Source organism: Oncorhynchus nerka, linkage group LG3 (assembly GCF_034236695.1).
Source record: "Oncorhynchus nerka isolate Pitt River linkage group LG3, Oner_Uvic_2.0, whole genome shotgun sequence".
Lineage (NCBI taxonomy): Eukaryota > Metazoa > Chordata > Actinopteri > Salmoniformes > Salmonidae > Oncorhynchus > Oncorhynchus nerka.
The window spans coordinates 18,048,427-18,071,334 of NC_088398.1; the positions used below are offsets into that span (position 1 = coordinate 18,048,427).

The 22,908-nt window shown below is 43.0% G+C and overlaps 1 protein-coding gene across 9 annotated transcripts in view; it reads left to right on the forward strand.

The window, feature by feature from the left end:
- The window catches only part of LOC115103228 (tropomyosin alpha-3 chain-like), a 26,002-nt gene continuing 3,094 nt past the window's right edge, over positions 1-22,908 (forward strand). The window contains exons 1-10 of one of the 9 annotated variants that reach the window (XM_065009077.1): positions 1-266; positions 1,460-1,585; positions 11,945-12,078; positions 12,609-12,726; positions 12,889-12,959; positions 13,631-13,706; positions 16,491-16,553; positions 16,669-16,738; positions 16,900-16,978; positions 18,056-18,424. In XM_065009077.1, the coding sequence (XP_064865149.1) occupies positions 153-266; positions 1,460-1,585; positions 11,945-12,078; positions 12,609-12,726; positions 12,889-12,959; positions 13,631-13,706; positions 16,491-16,553; positions 16,669-16,738; positions 16,900-16,978; positions 18,056-18,059 (855 nt within the window). In that variant the 5' untranslated portion in view covers positions 1-152 and the 3' untranslated portion in view covers positions 18,060-18,424. Of the gene's footprint in view, positions 267-1,459; positions 1,586-5,820; positions 6,589-11,944; positions 12,079-12,608; positions 12,727-12,888; positions 12,960-13,630; positions 13,707-14,418; positions 14,495-16,490; positions 16,554-16,668; positions 16,739-16,899; positions 16,983-18,055; positions 18,425-22,908 lie in introns of those variants that run through there. The other 8 variants (XM_029624073.2, XM_065009080.1, XM_029624115.2 and 5 more) reach the window with 8 other exon arrangements.

Genomic DNA, 22,908 nt, shown 5'->3' on the forward strand with positions numbered 1-22,908 from the left:
GAGTTTGGCCTCTCTCTTTTCACCCATTTCTCTGTCCGTCCATCTCTCTCCCTATCTCCTTCTGGGCTCCAACTCATCCTCCTTGAACCCTTCTCCAGAAAGACATCCAAGTTAATTTCTTTGCCTCGTGAGCCTAACCAAACACCGGCAATATGGAGGCCATCAAGAAGAAGATGCTGATGCTGAAGATGGATAAGGAGACTGCTCTGGAAGCGTCTGACCAGTCCGAGATTGACAAAAAGGCAGCTGAGGATAAGAGCAAGCAGGTGGGGACACCTAGCCTAGCTTAGCCTAGCCTAGTATTCTCCGTATAATTCTAGTTAGTAATTAATTAGGTGATGCTAACTCACACACAGTTGATTAACTTTGCTAACATAAGTAGGCCAACAATTGCTAAGATGCTAACCATACCTTAGTTAGGGGAGGTCAACTGAAGGTTAATCTTGAGGCCTTACAATAGAGCTCAAATTCAAAATTGGTCTGTTAATGCTGAATTGAATAATCATTACCTAGAGAAGGCAAGCAACCTATGCTCACACTAAATGTTATTAGCAATAAATAACATAAAAAATGGAATATACCATATTTATTAACTATGAGTATGTTTTTTGTTTTTACTCAATGATATCAACATTCAGGGAGTTTAAGTCTGAGTTGTTTGAAGAATGCAAACAAATGATCTTGGTATTTCTACCGAAACGTAGAAACAAATATCAAAATTACAAATCCAAGTTTGACAGCCAGGAGCCTTTATAAAGGCCTAAACTTAATTGACAGATAGTCACATGAAAAGACAAATGAAGACATTATATCCGGATCCTAAAGTGATCATCGTGTTCCAGAGAGCTCCATAAAACTATATTAAGACCTTGCGTGTGGGTATTCTTCTTGACAGTGACAGCTGTCCTCCTGTCCCCAAGTTGGAATCCAATAGTAGGGTTGGGAACAACGACAAGTACAAGCAATAGTTATACACAGCAGTTCAGGGACGAAGGCTGAGAGCCTGGGGATATTAATACCCACAATGCATTGACACTGTAACCCCTCAACACAGTCATTCGGCTACTCATACTTGTGGATGTTTGGGATCAATTGCTCATCAAAGGCGACCAATCATTATACATAACATTCAAAAATAGTTTTATTCACTAAGTAATGAACCAAAGCTGGAAATATGTGCCATCTAACATGATTATTTGCTCTAATCTCTCCAATGACTTGAATGAATGTACTACAGAAATATGTCTTCGGAAACCTTGAGATGTTGACCTCTATTTCTCACAACTTACTGTGTGTGTTTCTTTCCACTCTATAGCCTGGTCTTCACACATCTTGGCTTGTCTGAGTTTCTTCCCTTTAACCATCCTCTCATACTGTATCTCTCCCTCCCTCTATTGTCCTCTCCTCTCCTCACTCTCTCTCCATCTCCTCTCTTTCTGTTGTTCTTTCCCTCCGTCAGCATGACGATGCGTTGATCCAGATGCAGAAGAAGCTGAAGGGGACTGAGGATGAGCTGGACAAATATTCTGAGGCCTTGAAGGATGCCCAGGAGAAGCTGGAGGTTGCAGACAAGAAAGCTGCAGATGTAAGTTCCGTTGGCACACCAAACAGCACACCACACAAACTGCCCTCTCACACCTACACATACAAACAAGGCCTCTCTTCCCATCATATTAGTTTCCACACACACAGGTCAGGCCCGCACCCTTTCTCTACCTTATTTAGATCCCTCTCTTCCTATCTGTCCCTTGATAATGATGAAATGGTTTTGTCAGGGAAGCCCTCCCCTGATATAGCACGTCCACCTGCCATACTAATAGCTTGCCTTCTTATGGCAAAGCCCTGAGAAGGCTCTCCCATGCCAAAATACCATGGGGTTTAAAACAGGAGAGGTCAGAATGGTGGGGGTGGAGGAAAGGGGGGGGGGGGCCGGGTGTGTGTAAAGGCCATGTCTACACAGACACTGTCATGGGGCGCGATCGTAAATTCACTCAAAATAACTGATGAATTTACGAACGCCCAACACCTGTTCAATGTGGCCGGTGTCAGTAAACATCGGCAAAAAAGCTTCATTAAATTGTTGCCAGCAGCTCATGTTACAGTCAGCAACTCTCTTGATAACAGCCAAACCAGTTCTGCTAGTGCGAGTAAAATGGTCAGAGTGAGGTGTTCTCTCATTTATGTCTGGAAGTAGCTAGCAAGCTAGCTAACTTTGGCCAGTTAGCTTGGGTGCTTGAATGCCGTTGTGAGGTCAGAACGCTCAGATCAACCCTACTCTTTGGCCAGAGATAACAGACAATCTGACAACGCTCTGAATTTATGAACACCCAGAGCGCACTCTGAGCACTCTTGGGCACTCCAGAGTGAATTTACGAATGCACCCATAGAGACAATGCTGTCAAACCTCCCTGCTAGTAAATACCATGTAGTAGATAGGCCCTGAAAAAGAAAAGCACTAAGAGACCTTGAGAGGAGCCAGAATCCTCAGTGAGGATAAAGATAACACAACATCTATGCCCTGGCTCGTGTGGCATCTCATACAATCTAATGCCATAATGTCATGACTTATGGTCTCAGTTGCCAGGACAGAATATCCCTTCACATCTTTAGTTAGTTTCGAGGGACAGAGTCACAACAAGACATTAGTGAGGCAGGAGACATTCTCAGCCAGGTGGAGAGATCTACACGTACTGTGGGGGCTATTACAAACCCTGAAGTGTGGCATTCTGTAACCACACAACACAAAGCAAAATGGCCATTCAGGGTCAGCCATAAAATATATACTGCTCCCCCTCCTCCCCCACCAACCGGCAAGCACCACCCCCTGCAGTGGCATTTCAGTGCAAAGCCTCTCGGCATCCAAGAGGGGGTGAAATTGATTTAGACAGGGTGTCACTCTGCATAGCCAGCTGGCTACAAGAACCCCTTCCCCTCTGCTCTGCACCCAATGGGGGATTAGTGCTAATAGTGTCGCCATGTCACTGCTGTTATTACTCCTGTCATCATTGTGTTCCCGGTGACTAGGGAGAGTGTAGTGGGAACGATTAATAACGTTACACCTTCAAACTACTCGGTTTCAAATGTCATTGACACTCCCAGACTGCTGTAATCCACTGTGGAGTCGTGGGGTGTCCACTGCTCCTTTATTTAGGATTAGGGACGCGTTTTAAACGATTGGCTTGCTCTTTGTTGAGATAAAATCTTTCCTGGAACATTGTATTGGGAGATGTGTGGGTGGCACACATTACTTACTCTTCTAATGGAGCTGCTAGTGTTTCCTGGCCCTTCATTAAATGACAAGATACATAAGAAACAGGGAAGAGATCAACTGCAGTCTTTTTAACATTGCACTGTCCGCTTAGAGTTACAAAGGCAGATCAGAAGAACTCATCCAGTATCCAATTATCATTTGACTATTTCATTGATTTAAATCATAACTTACATTTAAAATAAAATGCAACGCCACTCGTGATTCATATGTCCCCCAAAAAACGTAACCAGTACCTGGGCTTGATGAGATGATGAATATGACAAGATGTCCTCTGACGCCTAGGATCCTTTAATTCAAAGTCACATTAACTAGCTCCGCAAACTTTATAATGTCAAAATATGTTCAGTACTCACCAAAATATGGAGTTTTGCAGAGCAACTATCGTCATTAGCAATGAGTGATTTTATTGCAGGTGCCGAAGATGGATTTGGCACACGCGAACTTGGTAAAAAACAATAGATACTTTTTATTCAGACCTTTTTCGGAAGCACATACCGTGCGTAACGGCAGAAATGACGATAGTTGCTCTCCAACTAGTTGTATTTTGACATAACGTTTGAAACGCTTGTTAATGGGACTTTGAATTTGAATTTAAGGATCCTGGGCGAGAGGATATATAATCTCCTCAAACCCAGGTACTGGTTCAGCCAAATACTGGCTAGTATGTGTAATCATGGGAATATATAGTGCCATTCTCAAGTCCACATTCAACTTCACATTTGTTCATGTCAATGAACATCACCCATGGACCATGGTGCACATTTCTGGATGTATGGGGCGAAAAGAGTAGTAATACTCAATTTAAGCCACCTCACATCTATTGAATACCAGGGAATGAATCTTTACATACACTAAAACCATAACCTACAACATTTATATCCTTTAAGATGTGTCACCTGAGCATGGGCTAAAAGCAGGGGTCTCAAGCCAACACATTTCACAATTAGCCAGAGCATTACACGGCAGTATGCATCTTCTTTATGCTAAATAAAACCACTCACTGCCTTCCAGTCCAGATAATGGCCTGGCCAGCTGGCATATGCGGCTTGGACAGATGAGCTGAGGGCAGCCAGCCAAAAGTGCCTGGAAGAGTTGGGCCATGACAATACACTGCAGACAGGACCTAGACCTATGGTGACAAAAGTAAATCCTGAAGAGTAAAGATATTGCTTCAGATGAACCGTATGACCCACTGGCCACATTTGTCGAATCAACGTTGTTTCCATGTCATTTCAATGAAAGTACGTTCAACCAACGTGCAATAGATAGATGTTGAATTGATGTCTATGCCGTGTGTGGTTATAGCCTGGTCTCATAGACTAGACGTAACATACTAAAGTAAATCCAAGACACTCAAATTAGTATGATATGTTACATTTGGTATGTTTACATAAGACAGATGGTTGCTTAAGGCAAAAACGAAATTAAGGTGGTTGTGAGATCAAATCTCATCACAGACAACTTTATAATTTTAGATAATTAGCAACTTTTCAACTACTTACTACTTTTGAGCTACTTTCAAACTACTTAGCATTTTAGCTAACTCTTCCCCTAACCTTACCCCTTTTAGCTAACCCTTCCCCTAACATTAACACCTTTAGCTCATCCTTCCCCTACCCTTTACCCTTTAAACTAACCCCTAAACTTAACCCTAACCAGTAGCCTAGCTAACGTTAGCCAGCTACCTAACATTAGCCACCTAGCTAGACTTTGTAACATATCATATGTTTTGCTAATTCATAACATAGTGTAACGACCCTGGGTTTATAAGCGATGAAATAGACTCTGCCGCACGAGCATGCTTTTGCGGCACAGTCGATAGTGCGCCGGACCTCGGACTCGAAGGTCGAGGGTTCGAGACCTGCTCCCTGCCTGTTTCATTACACTGGTGTCAGAAGTGGTCGGACCTTGCATCCACGACCGTGCGTGTGCTTGGCTGGTGAGCGCGTTCCTGTAAGACGTAGAGTCGCAAGCAAGCGCGAGGACGCGCTCTTTGAAAGGAGGGAGTAGTGTAACGACCCTGGGTTTATAAGCGCGGATATCGACTCTGCTGCATGAGCATCCTTTAGAGCATGCGGCACAGTCAATAGCGCGCCGGACCTCGGGCTCGAAGGTCGAGGGTTTGAGACCTGCTCCTTGCTGTTTCATTACAATATTGTACTTTCTGAAAATTCACAACATATTGTACGTTTTGCAAATTCGTAACATATTTTACATGTTGCTAATTCGTAACATATAATACAAATTGTAATTCATAACATATCATGCGAAATGGGTGACAGAACATCCATAAATTGATACATACCATATGGAATTTAACATTTCATATTAAATAGAGTGTCTCTGATTTACGTACATAATTATACGAAATGTTCTGAGACCAGGTTGAGTTACTAGCTAGCTCTAAATATGACAATTTGTGTTTACTGTTTCATTGTCTCTGCGTTGGAGAACTTTAATTAATTATCATTTGGTTAAAAGTCAAAATTATCCAGGTGGCGGGAATATATAAGGCGTCAGTTCCCCTTTGACAGGGTGGAGTAGACCGGAAGCGTGCTGTCTGCTGAAATAAGGAAGAGAACGAGGCAACTGAGCAGTGGAGGGAGAGAGTAACCGTCTTGTTTTGCACAACTTTCCTCCAAATTCTTAGCAATTTGCTTATTCATCTTCAATAGACAACTGGAACCATCACCCATACATTTTGCTTAAAAGGAAAATCCTACTTGTATTCATCTTGTTGGAACTGCCTTTCGAACCTATAGCATTTACTTTAGCCGCTAGCTAGCTAACGACGCTGTCTCACTGTGTCCATTGACACATCGAGGTGAAAACTTTGATTTACAATTTTAGGCTAGTCTATGATTCATTCGGCATAGTTATCAATCGAACTACTTGACGTTGTTATGCACATTACATTTGTCTGCCGGTAAGAATTAATTTAGACTAAGCTGACAACAGTGTTGAGTAACGTTAGATTGAAAGAAACGAAGCTCTGTTCTAATTTCCAGTTTGGACTCGTTGGCGGGGCGTTGGTTTGTCTGTTCGGGAAAACATCGCATCGGGAACGACGTTTGCCAGCTTGCAACCAATCCAACTGGAACGACTAACGTTAGCATCCTGCACGAGCTAGTTATTAGAAACGCGTTTTCAATCTTTGCAAGTTAGCTAACAAATTAAGTCGACTGAAGAAAATGGCCAATAGCATCGAGGCAGTGAAGCGAAAAATTAAAGTTTTGCAGCAACAGGCGGATGAAGCCGAGGAAAGAGCTGAGACTTTGCAAAGACAGGTTGAAGAGGAGAAGCGGTCAAGGGAACAGGTAACGTTGCAATAACATTCCGGCATCTGCCAACGTTAGGCTTTGACTTATCCAGGTGCAAGTTACAGGTCTTAGATGCATTGATTTGTTACGCTATGGCAACTTTCCAGTACAGTTTGAACTGAACCCCCTACCCTAGTCAGTTGGCTGGATGGCTACGGTTAGCACCTATTGTCGGTTTCTTCCGCTGGCTCAGTCCAATAGCCTCATATTGGAGCTGAAAAAGGTTTGACAAATTCGTGCTAAATCAGATACCCAGCTACCTGGTGTTGGGCGTCCTCATAGAGAGAAGACGTCATGGATATAACCAGTTTTAGCATGGCCATTGTCATTTTAAAGTAGTCAATTGGGTGGGGAATACTGTGGATTGGGAGCAATCAACCAATGATCAGCACATTGTATTCAAATTGGGTGTGATGGTTTGTAAATGGATTGAAGATATAACAGCCATCAAGAGGCCACAATAAATGACTGAGACACTATTTGGTTCAGGACTCCAGCACTACAGGTGGCGGTAAACCACCAATATTGGCTTTCCAATTGTTTTTAAACACAAGAAGAAAAGTGACTACTTTTTCAAATGGATATGTGTAACCGATGTGAAATGGCTAACTAGTTAGTGTGGTGCGCGCTAAGAGTTTAAATCGGTGATGTCACTCGCTCAGATACCTTGTCGTTGTTCCCCTTGCTCTGCAAGGGACGTGGCTTTTGTGGAGCGATGGGTAACGATGCTTCGAGGGTGGCTGTTGTCAATGTGTGCAGAGGTTCCCTGGTTTGAGCCCAGTTAAGGGTGAGGAGCGGGACAGAAGCTATACTGTTACATTGGTGCCGTGACCTGGACCACTGGTTGCTGCGGAAAAGGAGGTCAAAAGGGGTTGAGTGTAACGGATGTGGATTCGAGTCCAGGTAGGGACGAGGAGAGGGACAGAAGCTATACTGTTACATAATGGTTTCAATAGATTACATGTAAAAAAAAAAAAACTTAAAAAAACGTTTAAACATATTGAACCTTTATTTATCTAGACAAGTCAGTTAAGAACAAATTCTTATTTACAATTATGGCATATCGGGGAACAGTGGTTAACTGCCTTGTTCAGGGGCAGAACTGCAGACTTGTACCTCGTCAGCTCAGGGATTCGATCCTGCAACCTTTCAGTTACTGGCCTGATGCTCGAAGCACTTAGCTGACCACTTTACAAACGACGTGCGTCTCGTTGGGGCAGAAGTTAGCTTGTTGTTCTGGATGGCCAAATTGCTGACAAGAATGACAAACTGCCATGTGGGGAATCGTAAGTGGCTTGTTTCATGTTCTTGATACCATGTCTTGTTTTGAGGTGTTCATGTCAATGCTAATATGTCTGAAATTAGCTAGCTAACCAAAAATCTATAACGATGTATTTGAGACAAGTTCTCATTGTGCACATGTATTTGTTTTCAAAAATCATTGGAGACCAAATATAGCTTACATGTTGTCAACAATCTAAGCCAACCCAGTCTGTTTTGTCCCATAGTTGTGCATTTTTGTTGGTAAACAACCAACAATGGCGCAGCCTATGCTGTTGCAGACACTATAATGGCACAGATACAAAGATGGGTCCTCGATCCATCTCTATGGGCGTCCTGCATTTCCAATTATCTTAAGAATAATTGTACCCAAAGGTCTTTGCGTCTTTCATTGATTTGGTGTTTTATTTGTGCAATGCTAATTCCAAGATGAAAGTTAGTCAAATGCTTTGAATAGTTTGTATTTCAGTTGTCCCTGCATTTCCCCACTCACTAGAATTTCAAATGCTTGGCCCTCAACAACTTGCCAAATTCCTCTAAGCTCACTAGTAGCTAGTGATGTAAGCGCCTGGGTTACCACACAGTGCAACATTTATTGCGGTTTTATGGCGCACTACTTTGGCCCAGGCCCCAGTTGTAATTCTATGGTGTAATTCTGTGGTTAAATTCGAGGGTAACTTGGTCAAACGCAGATGATACAAAGCCATATGGTTTTCTCCTTTCATCTCATGATAAAACTCTTACAAGACATGAATGCTGTCACTGATATGAGCTCAGTGTCTTTTTCAAGGAGGTACACAAGTGCTACTGTTATTTGGAGCAAAACCAATGCAACACAATAATTGTATATATATGGCCATTCCATAGCATTTGACTGCAACAAATAGCCTACACAGTGGACAGTGGACAGTCAGTTTTTAACAGTTATACTCTAGCACAGAGGCCTGCTTTGGAAGCGGGTGAGACAGAACGCAAGGCTCCCGTGGAGTCATTCTACTATTGTGCACAGGAAGTGTGGTTGCCAACTGATTGTGATGGGGCTTTTTTTGTCAGAGGAAATGACAACTGACAACTAAAATTGTGTGTGTTACCTAAGTGGATGACAACCTGACAATGAATATTTGGCCCTTTTCCCACAGAATAAATCAGGCCTAGTCTGAAGGCGTTGTATCATTCCACCTGTCTGACTCAGCCTTCTGGAAGTCTACAGTATTCAGAAATGCTACTACTCTATTACATAAGCTCCTCTGAAGACTCAGATCATGTTGCATCTTGGTCATAAGGTGTGTACAAACACTAAACACCACCAAGCTAACTAGAGACGCCTCATTCTCAAGTCTAGAGCTGAAGTGTTTCTGCGCTACAGTGTTCTCCATAGAGGAATTTGAAGATGCATACACATGCTCCTCAATTCCAATAGTCTAGAATGGTTTATTAATTAGAGGTCGATTTAATTAGGACCGATTTGTTATGATAACCTGAAATCAGCCTTTTTGGATGCCGATTACATTGCAATCCACAAGGAGACTGCGTGGCAGGCTGATCAGCTGTTATGTGAGTTTTGGCATAAAAAGGACCTTGTGGCTGCAAGGATCCAAGGTAAGTTGCTAGCTAGCATTAAACTTATCTTATAAAAAATATAAAAAATCTTCATAGTCACTAGTTAACTACACATGGTTGATATTACTAGGTTAACTAGCTTGTTCTGCATTACATATCATTCATTAATTTATCGAATCACAGCCTACTTCGCCAAACGGGTGATTTAACAAAATCAGTCGCAAAATAAGTACAATCGTTGCACAAATGTACCTAACCAACTACATCAATGCCTTTCTTAAAATCAATACACAAGTCTATTTTTTAAACCTGCATATGTAATCAAAATAAATTAATGTCAGCAGCCAATATTAACTAAGAAAAATGTCACTTCTCTTGCACTTCTCTTTTCAGTGCAAGCAGAGTCGGAGTATATGCAGCAGTTTGGGCCGCCTGGCTCGTTGCGAACTATGTGAAGTCCATTTCTTCCTAACAAAGACCGTAATTAATTTTCCAGAACTTTACATAATTATGACATGACGTTGAAGGTCGTGCAATGTAACAGCAATATTGAGACTTATGGTTGCCACCCGTTCGATAATATACGGAACGGCTCCATATTTCACTGGAAGAATAAACGTTTTGTTTTGATGATAGTTTCTGGATTTGACCATATTAATGACCAAAGGCTTGTATTTCTGTTGTTTATTATAATTAAGTATATGATTTGATAGAGCAGTCTGACTGGTGGTAGGCAGCAGCAGGCTCGTAAGCATTCATTCAAACTGCACTTTCCTGCGTTTGCCAGCAGCTCTTAGCAATGCTTGAAGCACAGTGCTGTTTATGACTTCAAGCCTATCAACTCCTGAGATTAGGCTGGCAATACTGAAGTGCCTATAAGAACATCCAATAGTCAAAGGTCTATGAAATACAAACGGTGTGGAGAGAAATAGTCCTATGACTACAACCTAAAACTTCTTAACTGGGAATATTGAAGACTCATCTTAAAAGGAACCACCAAGCTTTTTTACATGGCACATATTGCACTTTTACTTTCTTCTCCAACACTGCTTTTACATTATTTAAACCAAATTGAACATGTTTCATTATTTATTTGAGACTAAATTGATTTTATGTATCAACTTAAAATAAGTGTTCATTATTCATTCAGGATTGTTGTAATTGTCATTATTACAAATCTATATCGGGATCAGCTTTTTTGGTCCTCCAATAATCTGTATCGGCATTGAAAAATCATAATCGGTCGACCTCTAATATTAATTCATACATCCACCACCATGGCTGCAAAATACCACCTCCAGAATGTGCTTGGTCAGACAGGAAGTAGATAACTAATAGCACTCTTTTCATTTAGTGGCCGAGGAATATTTCAAGGATGCAAGGGATCCGGAGGGGCCAGGGCTGTTGCGGGGGTGCCGATTTGCATATCTCTATGGCGCTGGCCTACGTTGGTGAGAGGGCCATTCTTCGTAAAGGCTGTCAAACACTTGCATGCCAGTTCCATGGCAACCGGGGTTTGTCTGTGCTCCGAAGTCGTTCTTTCATGCAGCCACAGCAGGTTGTGTTTGTGTGTAGTAGGGGTAGTTAATCAAGTGTTGCTGTATACAGCTACATCTGAAAGGTGCTGTCATTGCTTATGCACCCCTTCTGTTTTTAGTTTGGTGTTCTATGTGTCTCAATATGGCCATCATGCTAGTGTCTCCTGGGCAGTATTTGAAAACATAGTGGCAGCATCATACAATTTAGCAACTGACCATGGAGGTATTACAAGTAAGACAGTCCTAATCCTCAATGTGCTTTGCAGTATATACTGAGCTGTGTCAGTGTTGGCCCCCTCTGGTCCATCTTCTGATCTGTTCATCTGGTTGTGGCTATCTACGGCTTAATACGCCTCCTATCCTTCTCTCACTGCTCGTTGTCTTCCGCTTTCTCTGACACTGCATTATTCCTCTGCTCCAAGGCATGGAGAGAGAACAGCCAGGCTACTCTCTACAAGGCACTAAAACATTTATTCACTAAGTGCTTTAACCTTCCCCTCATCCGTCTCAGTGCATTCTCTATCTTCCTTGCTTTTCCATACCCGACCCACCCAGGGTAGGCAGCACAGTCATCTAGGCTGGTGTGTCCAATTAGTGCGATTCGTGGCCACATCAATTAAGGAGAGATTTGCTGTGTGCATTAGTGTATCCAACTCTTATGGTGATGAAATGTGATGGGTTGGTGTCCATTACAAAGACTCTGAGAGCACACTCCCACTTTCCCAGCTCTGTTCCAGTTCAGTGGAGAGTGCTGCTTCTCTCTCACCCATGCATACAGGCTGAGGGAGAGGTGTGTCCTTTAACAGGCCTGTGTGTGTGAGTATAACTGCTGGTTGTTATGTCATAGTAACTCTCACTCTACCCGTGTTGTGGGATTGTAGGCTACTTCACTCTGTAATCCTTCTCTATATCAAAGGTTGAGGTGGTGTGCTTATGGTGTACATTACTTCTCAATAACTTCTGTCCCCATCCAGGCTGAGGCTGAGGTGGCCTCTCTGAACAGGCGTATCCAGCTGGTTGAGGAGGAGTTGGACAGGGCCCAGGAGAGACTGGCCACCGCTCTGCAGAAACTGGAGGAAGCAGAGAAAGCTGCAGATGAGAGCGAGAGGTGTGTGTTTTTTGAAGGGGTGAAGGTGGGGCGGTGTTCAGTCCTCACCGGGTCAACTCACTTCCTCTGATGCCACTTCCTGTTTCTCTAAGCGGGAGACTTTTGACTTCCTGTCAGGGTTTTAAAGCAGATGGGATGTGGGAGAAGGTCATTGGTGGATGTGAGCTGGAAGTAGCCTATTTGAGGGTGTACCCTGTGGGTAATGAACAGGTTTGTGTATATAGGCTAGGACTCTCTCTCTCTCACACACACACACACACACACACACTGCCCCCTGACCTCCTTGTATCAGTGCCCCTCTGATCTGGCCTGCATTATAAGGTCCTGACCCCACATATCAGCAGAGAAGAAGAGCTGTAGAGTTAGTTTGCCACCAGACTATACAGAGATATCAGCTTACGGTTTCTTTCCTACAGAATTTCCTGTTTAGAAAGCTAAGGCCTGCAATACACTGTAATGTGGTTATTAAGGCCTAAACACTTTTTTGACACTCATGCCTGTCTTTCTCTCTCTACCTCCCTTTCTCTCAGGGGTATGAAGGTAATTGAGAACAGGGCCTCCAAGGATGAGGAGAAGATGGAGATGCAGGAGATCCAGCTGAAGGAGGCCAAGCACATTGCTGAGGAGGCTGACCGCAAGTATGAGGAGGTGAGCTCATCAGACCCCCCCAAACACACACGTCATACATCTAGGACAAGATGTGGCTTCTGAAGAAGTCTTGGACCATGCATCACCACTTCTTTCGTTCTCTCATTCTCTTGCTCTTTTCAAATGTTTTACTTCCTTTGCTCTCTGCCTCTACCCCTTCAGGTGGCTCGTAAGCTGGTGATCATTGAGGGTGATCTGGAGCGTACAGAGGAGAGGGCGGAGCTGGCCGAGGGGTGAGTCGCTTTCTCACATTGATGATTTTATATATATCAGTGTACCTCTCACCTACAGTCATACACTGCATCTGCTTAAGCTTGTAGCAGAACACACACCCACCAGTTCCCTCACTCTTACACTGCAGACGTAAGTTTAAAGCCACAGTGGGTTTCAGCCATATGTTTGCATATGGCGTTACTTAACTGGCCCCAACACGGCTTTGCCTGACTGCATGACGCATTCACTCTAGTTACTTTAGTAGGAACTGCACATCCACTTTTATGTTACTTTTACATGTTTTGAAGATTTGTTTTTACCTAACAGTGAACTGGAGGTGCTTATGTTTACCTGCTGCATTCACTATGCAACAGAACGATACTGTTACTTTTGTAATTACCTGTAGTATAGTAGTATAATATGTATTCAAATGTCTGCTAGCACTACACTGGACTAGCACGTTATCATTAGCATAAAAGTGGGAATGCCTTAACAGTACCATGACGATATCCAATCTGTCCTCTCCCGGTGTGTGCGTGCGTGCATGTGTCGTGGGTTAACCATACCAACATGTCCCTTTGTCGGTTACCATCTTCTTTCCCTCTATCTTTTTCTGTCCATTTTCTCTCATTCTTTCGCTCTTTCTGCATGCGCTTCTGTGTCATGTGACCCCCCCTCCACTCACTAACAGCAATGCCCGGAGGTTGGAGGAGCAGCTGAGGGGTTTCGACCAATCACTGAAGAGCCTGCAGGCCTCTGAGGACAAGGTACTTTCTCCCTGTTCTTACCAACTACAGGACAGAATGGTGTCTTATGGGGACCCTCGACGGGTCTGATTACAGACGTCCATAACCACGACCCTCCGAACCTGGTTTGTGAGAACCAGGAATGCTCACAGGGATTTTCAGTCCTCCTACCCTCGCTAACATAAATTCCTGCGTTCATCTGGCTGCATGACTGACCGCTGTAATTGTATAGCTGCTGCCTCCGCGATCCTTTCCCCTTCTCGTGTGTGCTCATTTTCACTTCTCAAACTCTCAGCATATCATCCGCATGAATTTATCCAGCTTTATCGACACCTACAGGCGGTCCATATTCCAAGTTTACTAAGAGTATTTGACCACAAACATTTTCCCTTGGTTTATCAGGGATTTGTATGATAAGTCTATGCTTTGTATTGTTGGGATATTATTTAGTTTGTAGCAGAATGGCCATGCTCTGGGTCCCATTCCTCCGAGGTTAAAGTTCATGCCTTTCTCTCCTTGTTTTTCTCTTTGTAAATCTGTCTGTCTCTACCCCCACCCTCTAATTCCCCTGTTCATTGTCACGTCTTTTCTTTACCCCCCCACCGTATCCATTGACCTTTGTCCTCATTTTCCTCACGCCCTCTCCTACCCACCCTCTTCCTCATCCCCCTATTCCTACACCCTGTTAAAACCCCAACCCCAAATGAACCGCAAAAAAAACGAAATACTGCAGCAAATGCGCCGAGTTGGAGGAGGAGCTGAAAAATGTCAGCAATAACTTAAAGTCCCTGGAAGCCCAAGCTGAGAAGGTAGGAGGGAGGGAGGGAAAACCCCTGCATGTTGTTTGGAACTGAACATAACTGCACCCAGGCCAGTCCTGGAGACAACTACAGGTCCATTGACCACCTAAAACCCTCCAAAGCCTTATTGAACTGAAATGAGGGGAATGGAAAATGAGTGTTGCTGGTGAATGTCTTTAACTACAATATGATGACCATAACCCTGGATGTTGTGCATAACCTGAATTTGAAATGTTTGGTTTCCTTTGAGAAGGGATAAGTATTCTCTAATGTTTTAATAAGCATGTGTACTGGTATATGCTATAGAATGCTTGTCTTTAGTCTATAATGCCATGTGTAATCAACTTAATTCATCAAAGTAGAGGCAGACCTGTTTGTCTTGTAATGGTGTCTGGCATTGTGTCACGCCCACAGCCTCAGCAAGTCGGTTGTGTTTCAGACATCCCCCAGAACCGGTTTGGTTCCTGCTCCCGTAACCACATGCATGTGCACCATAAGCTGATCTCTGTTTGAATGAACCGACCGATTTTTAAACTGCCAGCATCACAAATTCCCAGTCAACAACAAAGTCAGACGTTAGATTGCCTGGAATGTAGTCAAGTACTCTAACAGCTCTAGAAGGCTCGCCAACCCGGAGGAAAATCCAGACACACAGATGTTCTCTCCTGTTGCCATTAAAGTGGAACGAGGAAGTACATATGAGCAGGCATCAAAACCAGCTCACCGGGGACTCTTCAATCCTGAACATCCATTTCTTTCTCCCATCTGAAGGGGCCCAGGACTGGTTCTAACTAAGGCGTTTCAGGGCAGGGAGGGAGTCTGCATGGTGGATGTCTGCTGTGGTGTAATCCTTAAGGTCTTCTGGATAAGAGGCCACACCCTGACTTTGCAGCTGCAAGAATGCAAACCCACATCTGGCCTATCCCCCCCCTCTAGGGTGATGACACTGTACTGCACAACACCAGTGCTCTGTAGCTCAGAGAAAGAGGCCTTTTCAGCAAACTCCCATTGCCAAACGAGTGTCTGTCAATGATGTCATCTGACGAGAGAAGCCTGTTTTTTGTTTTCATTCTTCTTTTTCTCCCACCCAAACTCTAGCTGCATTGAAAGCTGCACAGATAGAAAAACGGTCCATCTCCTCCGGCATGTTGAGTCACACTATCAGTCTACACACCTTCTCTCAAAAGCTTCACAGCTTGATGAGCCCATGCCTTCCCACTCGGTCCGCACGAAGGTGGTAGAAAATATATTTATAACTAACCAAAGAGTTTATCTGTATCGTTTAGTGGGAGCAAATTAAGCATAGTGGGCAGAACAAGCAAGGAGGTGGGCCAAACATGAACTAGTGAGATCCTATTGGTGCGTTGTAGCATATTTCCATTAGGGAATGCTCCCTCTGAAGTGCACTTGTGCACAAACTCAATTCGACCTTGCACTCCCAACAATGCACGTTTTTAACTTTGGCAAAGCGTCAGGTCTCTAAAATGTTGTGCACTGTGTCCATAACTGATTCAAGTTTTGGGTACAAATGTCGGCCCAGCTTCACCTAGTTCCATCCTCTCACTAACCTTGACTGGACTTCCTCTCGCTACCATATTTGGTGGTGAACATTCAAAACGGATAGCCCCGCGACTTGTCTGGGTTACCCCTTCTGTCTGTGGTGGTAGATTTGCCACTGGCAACCTGTTTCGACTCAAATCCTCATAGTACAGCAGCCACAGTCAAAAGCTTATGAGCAGACTGAGTACTCAAAAGGAATGAGGAATAAGAATCTGTTTCTCCCAATTGTAGGCCAACCCCCTTCCCAGGGGGTTTCTTTGCAGGTCAGTATCTGTTCCTAATTAGTTGCAGATGTCCAGCCATGTTACTACTACATGACAGAAGAATCATGGCTGTTCTATGCGAATGCGCTGATGTTGTGCTGTCCTGAATAAGCCCGAGGACTCCCTAGTGTCCCAAACATGTGTTTCTCTGATTAGCTTTTCTCTTCCTTTGTCTCCTACAGTACTCCCAGAAAGAGGACAAGTATGAGGAGGAGATCAAGATCCTGACCGACAAACTCAAAGAGGTGAGATTCCCCGGAAACGCCTATCATGAATCTCTGAATGGTTGATGACTGATGCTGTGGTATGTGCCTGTATTGCTGTGGTGGGGGGTTTAATAAACTTGTTACTTTCCCATAGGCTGAAACCCGTGCTGAGTTTGCTGAGAGATCAGTGGCCAAACTGGAAAAGACCATTGATGACCTGGAAGGTAGGACTCTCACTCTCCACATTGTTGTAATTCACAGTACTGTTATGAGGTGTTATAAACTGTACTCTCCCTCCTGTGCCCTCTCTCTGGCTTTGTCTTTCTCTCATCCCTCTTGGCGTATATCTCATCCCTTTCTCCTCTCCCCCTCTGTGCGCCCACAGATGAGCTCTATGCACAGAAATTGAAGTACAAAGCCATTAGTGAGGAGTTGGACCATGCCCTCAATGACATGACCTCCATGTAAATACTCATTTAGATGCCTGTTGTGGTGTGCGTTGAACTGGAATGTATTAATAACAGTGATTCAGTAACAGTATGCAGACTGTCATAAGAGGATGGTACAAGTTGAGTTGCTAGGGAACTATTGTAGTGGAATGTGCTCTGGTAGCGTTTGGCTGTTTGTGCTGGAAAATGTATCGCACTAAACAATGTATTGAGGCATAGTCTACCATGTACACATACCATTTTATTCTGACTCTAGGGATAGACACATTGTAGATGGATACAAGCATATGGTAGCTACAAGTACGTCTCCAGAGACCTTGAGCTTTCCTCTTTCTCGTATCACTCACTTCTGCAAAGTAACGGATGTGAGCTGTCACCTTGGCAACGGCACAAGACACTTAACACTGAGACTATGTAGATATGGCTCGCACACTATCACATGTAACCATCGACATATGATATTTTTATGGAAATCAATGCCATTGACTCTAGTCTGTTAGGGATTCCATTTGGAACTATTGATTTGCAGCTTGTGTGTATGTATCTGCTTGTTTGGCAATTTCTTTCAGTCTAATTCAATTACCAGTTTGAGTATTCCAGTCTTCTACTGTAATACACTTAAAGGGCAATTCCACCACTTTAACCTAATTCATCTCCAGCACCAAACCAGTGTCTAAATATGCGAAAATGGCGCAATTCTCTGATCTGTGGTTAAGGTCCTAAAAACATGATGCTTCTCATCACAGGATTAATAAAGGTGAAACACACCAGGGAGTTTCTAGCCCACGAGAGTATTTTCTTACTTTCCACGTCACCATACATCTCGTTGGACAATCACTTAACTTTTGATATCGGGTAGAACTAACATTTTGAACAACTTAAATGTGAAAACAGCACATTTGACACTGGTGTTGTGCTGGAGATGATGAAAACGAGGCTGAAAAATTGGTGGAGTTGCCCTTAAACTCCGGTCATGCATGGTGTGTTTTGGAGTCGCATGGATTGCAGGCTTGCTGTGAGTTTACAACAATAACCATGGTGTGTCAATATTATTTGACGTGTTAAATTTCCATTGCTCCGTCTCTATTTCAGATAAATTGGACTCGTTAGATTTCTGGAAAACCCAGTACACTCTGAATTCGGTCTGCCTGAGCTGCCACAACGGTTGCGTGCTCCCCCCCCCCCCCTTTCCTTTCTAGAGAGAAAGAACCAACCCCCCCTCGTAGTCACCAGTGCCTGTCTCTTCCGTTCTCTTTGGACTGTTTTCTCATCTCCCTTTGTCATTGGCCCAGTTGCGGCACGCTGGCTGAGTTTCTGTGTTACTGTCTTTTTATTGTCCATCTGTCTGGACTCCTTTCCTATCTGTACTGCACTGCTCAGTCTCTGACAAACTCATGTTCACACACTCTGTATTTGTGACTGTCTCTCTGTACCTAATGAAGAGGGGGGGGAAAGAATGCCTCTGCTGTTGTCTGTGCTCTCTATGTTCACTGGTTTTTGGCTGTCCACACTGTCTGGGTTTCATTGGTTTCGCTCCACTATGCATTTTGGCATGGAGATGCATCACCAAAGGTGGGTCAGTGTTGTCTGATGCAACAGTGAATCAGTGGGTCAGTGTTGTCTGATGCAACAGTGAATGTTAGGCTAGATTTTGCTGCACTTCTTGAATTGGCACCAAAGGCATAACATCCTCAGACACACATACATTTTGGAAATATGTCCTGGTGATCACTCAGACGATCCAGTGTTGCGGACCAGGTTTGTGTAATCCTAGATTACAGGTGGAACAGACCCTTACCTTTCTCTCATGTTCACCCTTCTGAGTCACGTCTTATGAAGTGACCCAAAAGAGGAAAGCTCAAAACAGATTTTCAGGTGAATTATTACGTTGTCAGCGAACTAAGTATAGAAACTTGCAAATATATAATTTTTTTAAATTTGTAAAATAACCTAAAAGATATGCTGGAAGCACATTAACCTGGTCAGGGCACTAATTATTGAAGTTGTGCAATTATTGTATTTTTAATGTGACCTGGTGTCAGGAATGTTTATTTGTAGATAAATTGACTCCTCCTTGTTACTGAAGCAGAAAAGCCTGTAATAGTGACAAGCTCAGTCAGCGTTGGTATTCCAAACACTGCCAGTACACACAGCATTGTCATTGTACAGCTAACTGAGCTAGCTACAGTAAGTAGTTTGACAAGATGCCTAAAATTGACTATTCAATTACATCAAAATGACATGCCTGTTGTTGCACAAAATGAAGCGAATGAGCAATGACTGTCATAATGCAAGATATTAACTTGGTAATTATTGACTTAAATCTACAGAATTCATTACACACCCATAACTAAATACACAACCTTTTATTACAGTCTTATGTTTGCTATCTTGGCATAAATGCATTAGGGGTGGGATAATATTACCATAGCATAATTATAGCCAATCACAATATTCAATGGTACCAGTTACTCAGTTACTGCTGAGATTTTTGCAACAGTTTGGTTTTGAAATGAAGACCAAAGATTTTTAACATCTGCAGTTCCAACAATTAGTCACCTCACCACTGTTTTGGTAAAGGGATGAGGCTGGGCCTCCCGAGTGGCACAGTGGTCTAAGGCTAGAGATCCTGGTTCGATTGCAATTGGCCCAGCGTCGTCCGGGTTAGGGGAGGGTTTGGCCGGCAGGGATGTCCTTGTCCCATCTCGCTCTAGCGACTGCAGTGGCGGGCTGGGCGCATGCACGCTCGCCAGGTGTACGGCGTTTCCTCTGACACATTGGTGCGGCTGGCTTCCGGGTTAAGCGGGTATTGTGTCAAGAAGCAGTGTGGCTTGGCTGGGTTGTGTTTTGGAGGGCTCACGACCTTCGCCTCTACCGAGTCCGTACGGGAGTTGCAGCGATGAGACAAGGCTAACTTACCACTTGGATACCACGAAAAAGGGGTAATAAAATAAAGGGATGAGGTTGGAGAAATGCAACCACTTTCAAAATCATAAGAACGAGCGATGGATGTCAGGACTGACCAGCCATGATATAAAAATCATAGTTTTAACCATGTTTTGGGGCTTTACAGTGGCTATTTACAATTACATTGTTTGTAAACAATAGAGTAAAACAAGCTTATATTTTGGGTTATGATGAGGTACACCAGCTATAGTAAGCTCATGAGGCATTCATAAGTTATATTCTTCAAGAATCAATAGGTTTAGCCTATCAATTTTAAAAGTCCAAAAAATGTATGTAGAAATCGCAGATTGACAGAATAAGCATTACTAACATTGCCATAAAGTCTTGGTATATCAATATCATTCAGCCATTCCATAAAGAAATCACAAGACTCACAACTAAAATAAAGTTGTATCAAATTTCCCCCACAAGGCAGGTTACCTACATTTCCTTGAATTTCTTTTAATCGCTCACAACACAAGTTAGTTCTAATGGCAGCCTGCAGTACCCCGGTCGGCCTTCAACTTGAGTTACTCGATGAGGAGGGCAGCACTGAGCTAGCCTGCAACGTCTCTTCCTGGACTAGCACAAATTGCGCGTGCTATGTCTCAATGAGATGCCATCTTAACCGACTTCATTTGACTTCGATGCACTATTGAGTCTTCACATAGAAATCAATGTTGTCAAGTGATTGATTGGCTTTGTACGTACATATACAGTAACATTCAAAAGTTTGGACACCTACTCATTCCATGATTTTCTTTATTTGTACTATTTTCTACATTGTAGAATAATAGTGACGACAAACTATGAAATAACACACATGGAATCATGTAGTAACCAAAAAGTGTTATATATTTTACATTTGAGATTCCTCAAAGTAGCCACCCGTTGCCTTGACAGCTTTGCGAACTCTTTGCATTCTCTCAACCAGCTTCACCTGGAATGATTTTCCAACAGTCTTGAAGGACTTCCCACACATGCTAAACACTTGTTGGCTGCTTTTCCTTCACTCTGCTGTCCAACTCATCCCAAACCATCTGAATTGGGTTGAGGTCGGTTGATTGTGGAGGCCAGGTCATCTGACGCAGCACTCCCATCAGTCTCCTTGGTCAAATAGCCCTTCAACAGCCTGGAGGTGTGTTATGTCATTTGTCCTGTCTGCGCATCACTGCAGAATGTGGTAGCTGTGCTGGTTAATTGTGCCTTGAATTCTAAATAAATCACTGACTGTTACTAGCAAAGCACCCCCACATCATCTCACCACCTCCATGTTTCACGGTGGAAACTACATATGTGCAGATCTGTTCAGCTACTCTACGTCTAACAAAGACATGGCGGTTGGAACCAAAAATAACATTTGGACTCATCAGACCAAAGGACAGATTTCCACCTGTCAAATGTCCATTGCTTGTTTTTTTGTTGTTGGCCCAAGCAAGTCTTATTGGTGTCCTTTTAATAGTGGTTTCTTTGCAGCAATTTGACCATGAAGGCTTGTTCTACACCGTCTCCTCTGAACAGTTGATGTTGAGATGTCTGTTACTTGAACTCTGAAGAATTTATTTGGTCTGCAATTTGTGCCTGTTAACTCTTAACTTCTCTGCAGCAGAGGTAACTCTGGGTCTTCCTTTCCTGTGATGGTCCTCATGAGTCAGTTTCATCATAGGGCTTGGTGGTTTTTGCGACTGCACTTCAACTTTAAAAGTTCTTAATTTTGCGCCTTGACTGACCTCCTGGTCTTAAAATAAGAGCTGCGTCTTAAAGTTTGAGCTGTTCTTGCCGTAATATGAATTTGGTATTTTACAAAATGGGGCTATCTTCTGTATACCACAAATGATCTTTTAACAAGGCTAACCTGTTAATTGAAACCCATTCCAGGTGACTACCTCATGAAACTGGTTGAGAGAGCTTTGCACACTCTTGGCAGTGATCAAGGGAAAGGGTGGCTACTTTGCAGAATCTCAAATATAAAATATATTTGAACTTTGGTTACTACATGATTCCATGTGTTATTTCATAGTTTTGATGTCTTAACTATTCTACAATGTGAAAATAGAAAAATAAAGAGAAACCCTTGAATGAGTAGATGTGTCAACTTTTGACTGGTATGTATGCATGTAGTCATTGTTTCCATCTAGTGCACCATGACTGTGCTACTGCAATTTAAAAAAATATATATGTATAAAAAATTACGTTGGCTACAAATTTAAGCAGAAGCTGGCTGAGTGAATACATTGCTGGTTAACTTTGCTAGTATGCCTTTAAAAATATGTTTCTTGTTCAAGCCAGCCAAGATTTCATGGAGAGTCTCTTTCCAGTTTAATAAAAAAAAGGTTTAGCGAACTTTGGCTAGTAAATTACCGACCTAAGGTTGTGATGAATACCAAATAAAGCTACGTGTTGAGAAACCTGGCGACGATAGCCATACTAGTATATCAACCAATATGCTGTGAATTAAAGTCATATAAATAGAACACTTGCTGTCCCATGCAGGCAGTACAAAACGTGTTCATAGCAAGCAAAATAAAACCCCACTACTGTTGTACTTTCTTACTCTAGCGCTTGGACTTGTTTCCTTACTAGCACGGACCTGATGGCTGCTTTGAGGAATGTTTTTACTGACGTGGTTGTCTTACTTCAATACCTTAAGTTGACAAGTCTGACTACTGTATTGCTTTCCTGTCTGGTCTACCCAAGAAAGCCATTGGTCTACTGCAAAACATACAGAATACTGCAGCACGTGTACTGACCAAGACCAGATGGAGAGCACACATTACCCTGATTTTAAGGTCTTTGCACTGGCTGCCTGTGCGTTTTGGAATACATTTTTAAGATTCTATTGTTTGTAAATCAATCTGCGATTGTGCACCCCAATACATGTCAGACATGCTTTTAAGTTATGTACCCAGTAGGTCCCTCAGGTCCTCTGGCACTGGCCTTTTTAATGATCCCAAAGCCTAGGACCAAGAGTCATGAAGAGACGGCCTCTAGTTATTATG